Source organism: Arachis hypogaea, chromosome 12 (genome assembly GCF_003086295.3).
Source record: "Arachis hypogaea cultivar Tifrunner chromosome 12, arahy.Tifrunner.gnm2.J5K5, whole genome shotgun sequence".
Classification (NCBI taxonomy): domain Eukaryota; kingdom Viridiplantae; phylum Streptophyta; class Magnoliopsida; order Fabales; family Fabaceae; genus Arachis; species Arachis hypogaea.
In genome coordinates, this window is record NC_092047.1 from 16,293,993 (window position 1) to 16,301,066 (window position 7,074).

General features: G+C 37.3%; 1 protein-coding gene across 7 annotated transcripts; it reads left to right on the plus strand.

Moving 5' to 3' along the window:
• The first annotated feature begins 535 nt into the window (after nucleotides 1-535).
• LOC112726996 (putative pentatricopeptide repeat-containing protein At5g52630) lies at nucleotides 536-6,862 on the plus strand. 7 transcript variants are annotated; one of them, XM_072208910.1, is made up of 6 exons: nucleotides 536-749; nucleotides 884-3,274; nucleotides 3,928-4,236; nucleotides 4,952-5,106; nucleotides 5,505-5,765; nucleotides 6,053-6,862. In XM_072208910.1, the coding sequence occupies exon 2, from the start codon at nucleotides 952-954 to the stop codon at nucleotides 2,731-2,733; it is 1,782 nt and encodes a 593-aa protein (XP_072065011.1). In that variant the 5' UTR covers nucleotides 536-749; nucleotides 884-951; the 3' UTR covers nucleotides 2,734-3,274; nucleotides 3,928-4,236; nucleotides 4,952-5,106; nucleotides 5,505-5,765; nucleotides 6,053-6,862. The 7 variants fall into 7 exon arrangements, with proteins under 7 accessions (XP_072065011.1, XP_072065008.1, XP_029146460.1 ...); XM_072208907.1 differs by having other exon boundaries at nucleotides 884-2,849; nucleotides 3,252-3,274; nucleotides 3,928-5,106; XM_029290627.2 differs by lacking the exon at nucleotides 3,928-4,236 and having other exon boundaries at nucleotides 884-2,849; nucleotides 3,252-3,274.
• The last annotated feature ends 212 nt before the right edge of the window (nucleotides 6,863-7,074 follow it).

Sequence of the window (7,074 nt, forward strand, 5' to 3'; positions counted from 1 at the left end):
AAGTTAATTGAAGAAAAAAACTAATTTTAGATCAGACATATTTTTTTTAGGTTTAATTATTCTGTTGACCTCTATAGTTTTGTAAAATTTTTAATTAGGTCCCTATACTTTTTTTTCTTTTTAATTAGATTCCTGCACTAATTTTTTTTTTCAATAGAGTCTCTACATTTAATTGGTAGTAATTGACTTAATTGTATAGAAATTCAATTAAAAAAAAAATTGGTGTAGAGACTCAAATAAAAGAAAAAAAAAGTGTAGGACTCAATTGAAAAAAAAATTAGTGTAGGGACCCAATTAAAAGGAAAAAAAATATAAAGACTTAATTAAAAATTTTACGAAACTATAGGAAGAGTAATTAAACTTTTTTTTATTATATTGATTAAATTGAACTAAAAAACTAAGTTTTTAAAAATTATTTTTTATTTTAAATTATAAAAATTAAATCTTAAATGATAGTCTTAAATTGAAAAAAAAATAAATTTTTTGACAAAAAAATAATTAATATTAATTTTGTGGTGTGGTGTGAAGAAGAAACGATGACATTTGCTTATTATGCAGGGGCTATTAGTCTCAAAAAGCCAAACCATTTTGTTTAAATGTTCATTCCATCCTTTGATCATTTTGTTAACAGGCCATGTCAGCCGTCACCATTTATTAACCGGTTCTAGGGACTATAACATCTTTGATGGTTAGGGAACCGATCTGACATTTCCATATCGTTGAAAGAGGTTTAGTCATTCGAAAAAATGGTGAGAGATTGGAATGTGTATTTACTCTTGATATTAAAAGGTTTCTATGTTCGCAAATCTGTTAAAGTTGAAACAAGTTTTTTGTTTGTAAAATGGTTCAAACTGTAACCTTTTTCCGTTGTTAACTACGTCAGGGAAAACAAAAGCAATTACAATCTTGTTGAGCCACAAGATGCATGGTGAAGGTGCACCTGTTTGAGCCATGCTACCAATAGCAACTGCATTGCACCCAAACACCCAAAGCTTTGAACAACACTACCGGAACCTTTGCAACACGCTCCTGTCCCTCACCTATTCTCGCTCCCTTCCAAAGGGGCTTCAGCTCCACGCCCATATTCTTAAGACTGGCCTCAACTCCATTCCTCTCCTCTCGCATCACCTTATTAACTTCTACTCGAAAACTTGCCTCCCCCACTTCTCCCACAAAGTGTTTGACGAAAGTCCCCATAGAACCTCTACCACATGGAGCTCCTTAATCTCTTCTTTCGCCCAAAACGAACTCCCATTGCTTGCTCTACACTCATTTCGCCGTATGATCCTTAATGGGATCCGTCCAGATGACCACACCTTCCCCAGCGCCATCAAGTCTTGTGCCATATTGGGCAATCCCCACATCGGGGAATCAGTGCATTGTCTCGCCCTCAAGACTTGGTATGTGGTTGATGTGTTTGTTGGGAGTTCCATTGTTGATATGTATGCCAAGTGTGGCAAAATTTGGTGTGCGAGAAAGGTTTTCGACGAAATGCCCGAACGAAATGTTGTTTCTTGGAGTGGGATGATATATGGGTATGTGCAGATAGGTGAGGATGAGGAGGCTCTCGGATTGTTTAAGAGGGTGATGGGTGAGAAAGATGTTGGGGTTAATGATTTTACTTTGTCTAGTGTTTTGAGGGTTTGTGGAGGCTCCACATTGCTTGAGTTGGGGAAGCAAGTACATGGATTGTGCTTTAAGACAAGCTTTAATTCATCGTGTTTTGTGGGGAGTTCATTGATTTCTTTGTACTCTAAGTGTGGGGTTGTGGAAGGAGCTTACCAGGTTTTTGAGGAGGTGAAGGATAGAAACCTTGGCATGTGGAATGCAATGCTGATTGCATGTGCTCAGCATGCCCATACAAGTAAAACATTTGAGCTTTTCAGGGAGATGGAGAGTCTTGGGATGAAGCCTAATTTCATAACCTTTTTGTGCATGCTCTATGCTTGCAGCCACACTGGGTTGGTTGAGGAGGGCCAGTATTACTTTGAGATGATGAGAGGCTATGGCATTGAACCAGGGGCACAACATTACTCCACATTGGTGGATTTGCTTGGCCGTGCCGGGAAGTTGAAGGAAGCAGTTCAGGTGGTTCAAGAGATGCCTATGCATCCAACAGAATCTGTCTGGGGAGCTTTGTTGACAGGTTGTAGAATACACGGGAACACTGAATTGGCATCCTACGTGGCTGATAGACTTTTTGAGTTGGGTTCATTGAGCTCAGGCGTTCATGTATTGCTCTCTAATGCTTATGCTGCTGCTGGTAGATGGGAGGAAGCGGCAAGGGCAAGGAAGATGCTGAGGGATCAAGGAATAAAGAAGGAAACTGGTTTGAGTTGGGTGGAGGAAGGGAATAAAGTTCACACATTTGCTGCTGGGGATAGGTCTCACGCAAAGACCACGGAAATCTATAAGAAGTTGGAGGAGTTAGGAGAAGAAATGGAGAAGGCTGGTTATGTTGCAGACACATCTTTTGTGCTGAAAGAGGTGGGAGGCGAAGAGAAGAATGAGACTATAAGGTATCATAGTGAAAGGTTGGCCATAGCATTTGGCCTCGTTACTTTCCCGAAGGAGCGACCAATCAGAGTGATGAAGAATCTGCGTGTTTGTGGCGATTGCCACACTGCAATCAAGTACATTAGCAAGTGCACTGGGAGGGTGATCATTGTGAGGGACAATAACAGGTTCCACCGATTTGAGGATGGGAAATGCACTTGTGGAGATTATTGGTGATCATAATGATGCTGAGTGACATTAGAATACTGATAACAAAGTTGGAGCAGTTCATGACTATAATATATCGTTCTTGATGAACCGTCTTGTTGTTTGAACATTTTCATCCTTTAGTGGTAAGTTTCCTCTTTGCTTGAGAACATTACCATCCAGCTTAGTTCCAAAGGATCTATGTAGCAGCGTCCAGCGGTTTTCGATTTTTGATTGCATGGAGTCATGGACAAGACATTTTTCTTTAAGCAATTGTATGCTGTAGATTGATCAAATGTTTCCTTTACTATTATTATTCTTACTCAATTTTGCCGATCAGATTCATAAATTCACTTGAAATCAATTAATTACTCTGCCATTTCAATAGTTTACAGCTTCTTAGCAATTGTTATCAATTGTCTTAGTAATCAACAAAAAGTTTCGGCATGAATGAATCATTCAACTACTCATACAATTACCTTTACATAGCATACTATTTGCATCCTTATTCAACTACTCATGTACTTCTCTCTTCTGTGGTTGGACAGAGCAGTGGATAGTGGATACTCAGGTATGATTTTCAGGCTTCCATATCCTAGTCTAGCTACTTTTTGCATTAATTGTAAGAAATAAGAAATTTGCCTATTGTCTTATTGACCACTTTCTTTATCAAACCTTCCTTAGTCGTTTTATTCATAGGATTGGACTGTAAATATTTTCAATGTAGTTAAGCCAAAGTCCGTTTCACGTTTAATATGTTCTACTATTACATACAATTTCTAATAATGATATTCCAATTGATTTACAAAAAGGTTAAAAATAAGTATCTGGTTTATAATAAATTCAAATATTCCTCATTTATTTGTTATCACGTAATTGTACATGTCCAAGAATCTGTTACTTAAGATAGGATTTTTATCATCTTTCTGTTATTAAATTTTTTGTATATTTTATTTGTTTTCATTTCCTTCTAAGCTATGCGTTGTGGCCAGCATCTCTATATATGTGTATAATTTCTTTTCATCAATTATTGCATCTATATTCTTTGCGTCTTTTTTGCTCTTTTATGGTATCGGAGCTCCCCTCAGGGGGTCTGCTGATACCTTCACCATGGTAAAAAACACTACGCACATCTACTCCTTCTACACCTGGCAGCAGTGTTCTCACTGACCCAGTCTTCTTCTGCACTCATCCTACTAAGACTCTGTCCACATGTCATCCCAGATATTTGGGTTGTCCGTGGTTTGTCGAGCAAGGCACAATGCCCTCCGTTAACACCGATGCTGTCGTGCCTCATTCTTCTGTCAGTGCCGTCGGCGTGACATGTCTTGCTTGGTGTTTAACTTCCAATACAAAGGGTGACCTACAAGTATATGAGCCTTATTTTACACCAACCCAACAACAAGCTCTCTTGTACCTCTGAAAACTAATGTTTCTAGCTCTTTGGACACCACCAAGCCACAAAACCATCTTGCTTCTCGATCAGATCCATCAGAGGCCAAGTTTGGTAGTCCATTTTCACAAATCAATCATGTATATTCTTTTAATATTTCTGATTTCATTCCACATAATTGTTTTTCAGTTTCTTCAATAATGCTTCATGAATTATTGATTCTGGTGCCATATATCACATAATTTCTTCACTAAAATGTTTTCACACTTATCATAAAATATCCAGTTTATTTTCATCTTTCAAGTAATTGTGATAGAAACAGGTTTGGCTTGGTTTCTAGGAGGAAAGGTATGGAGTTGATGGGATGATTTTCACTGCTTAATTCCTAATTGTTGCAGAATGGCTGTTTGTTGGTCCTTTTAAACTAGTTTAGCAGGTTTAGGAGCAGTAATGGTAGGCCTAGCTGCTGCCTATAAATGCTAGAGGTTAGTTAGTTTTTAGTTAGTTAGAAAATTCTGTAAAAGTGTGTTAGTTCAGGAGATGAAAATTCTCTCTAGTAATTGAGGAAAACTCTGCACGCCAACTAGGGATTGTAATACAATCCCTAGTTCATCAATAAAATCCCCTAATTTTGCTAGTTCTACAATCCCTAGTTCATCAATAAAATCCCCTAATTTTGCTAGTTCCTTGATCCTATCAAATTGTCATGTTACTCTTGGTGCTGTTGCTTTCTCACAATCTCACCTGAACTCATTCTCATGTCATTCATGTTATTCTCGTTTTAAAGTTAATATTCATGTTATCTCCACTCTCCCTTGTCAATTACTATTTTCGGATGTATTTTGCAAATTACAGGATGCGAGATTGTTGAGGACAATTGGTTTGGCTAAACAAAAGGAAGGATTATATTATCTCATTGTGAATGCTATGAAGGACAAACCCACAACCACATTAGGTCCCAACTTATTAAATAATGCCATTACCACACCAATGACAAACAAAAATATATGGTATGATAGGTTAAGACATTTATCTGGAAAACGTTTGAACTTACTTTATGAGCAATTTCCATTCATCTCTGGTCAAAATGTGGAACCTTGGGATGTTTTTTACCTAGCAGAGTAAAAGAAATTGCTTTTTTCCCTTTAGTGTTACTAATGCTTTCCAAATTTTCTATTTAATTCATTTGGACATATAGGATCCTTTTCTTTTTCCCCAAAATTTCCATTCATGGCTATGAGTATTTTTTTTACAGTTATTGAATGATTTTAATTGATACACTTTGGTAACTTTGTAAAAATCAAAAGCGGATGTTTTCGAATTAATGTCCAAAACTTTTATATATTTCATCATTTAAAATTTTTATATACAAAATCACTATCATGCTTCTCATTATTGTGTGTTACAGCAACATTTCAGGTTCTGGCGTTGGAAAAGAGCAAAAGATGTACAATGCATGATGAGTTTGGACAGGAAAGTGTCTCCGCAAGATGTCTGTTGACATTCGCAATGAGGGTTCTCCAACTGATTGGATTTCCAATGAAATTCTTGCACAACTCAGGGAGTATTGGGCTATGGAGGAATACGGAGATACGAAGTCCAAGTCCAACACAGAAGAGTCGTTGCACACTTGTGGCTCCACTACGTATGTGGCCACGACAAAAAAATGGTACGTAACATATAATTAGTCGGTCTTAAACATTATTATGTTCTTCATCTATATAATTCATGTGTATGTGGTTTTTTGTTTTTGATTTGATATCAAATGACTTCAATTCTCTTGTTATGTGAGGAGAGCGAGCTCTTAAAGAGGGCTCATACCAGGAAGGAGGACCGTAGCAAGTGGCTTAATAGGTCCTCTGAGAAGACTCACATAAGTTTAATATCTCATGTTTTACATTAACTATATATAACTATCTATCTAGCTAATACTTCTATATTTTTTCTATATGTCAGGACGCTTTGAGGAGAACATGGTGAAAGCCACCGATGAACGTGCCACACAAATTGCTGCAAGGGTCATAGAATCGCCCTCGATTTGAGAGGTGGGGACACAGATGGTTGGTAGATGCAAGCGTGAGAGTGTATGAAGTTGGATGTGTCAACACTCAACACCACTACTACACCAGGATTCTATGATGCAGCTGGGACACCAGATGACCTATGCATCGCCAATGAAACCGGAAGATCTGAGGGAGCAGATTAGCCTACAGAAGGAGATGAGTTAGCAATTGGAGCAGCACAGGACGAGGTATGAAGAGATGGAGGCACACTACCATTAAGAGCGGGACGAGTGGAAGCAGACTCATCAAAGACAGCTAGAGGAGATCACTCGCCTCCAGCACATGGTTGACACACAATATGAAGAGTTCACTGGTTTGAAGAGCGCCATATGTCAGATCTACAACTTCATGCAATCGATGCCGAGGCAGAGCGGCTCTTCCAGCAATGTTCCTATGCCCCTTCCACCTTCTTTCAAGCCCAGCGGTGCCTCACAGTTGCTGCAGGCCAACGATCCACTACCACCACCACCACCTTGACGCCTTGGCCATTGGTAAAAAGTGATAGCCTTGTAGTGTTACACCATTATGTTTCACTTCTTATTAATTAAGTAAAATAATAAATGTTAATTTTCAGTTTATTATATTTTATATTAATGGTTCAGATTTATATTTTTAGGTTTTGGAATGTTTTATGTTTTGTTTCTCTTTCTTGTTACCTTTAATAGTAAGTTAATTTTAAAAAAACGATGTATTTTTTATTTTCTCTGGAGTATATTAACAGGTGCATATGTGATTAAATACTTAAAATATGTCAAATGCTCTATATGTGTCACATGTAAGATTCTTGTACATCAATGACAATAAGAAAAGTTTACTAACAAGGACAAAATAATATGCAAAAATAATTTTAAAAAATCAACATGAATATATTTACGTATTTAAAATTTAAAATATATTAATCAAATTTCTAATAAT

Bases quoted from the DNA above. Each gene is read 5' to 3' on its own strand.
- LOC112726996 (XM_072208906.1), top strand. From the start codon at position 952: ATGCTACCAATAGCAACTGCATTGCACCCAAACACCCAAAGCTTTGAA.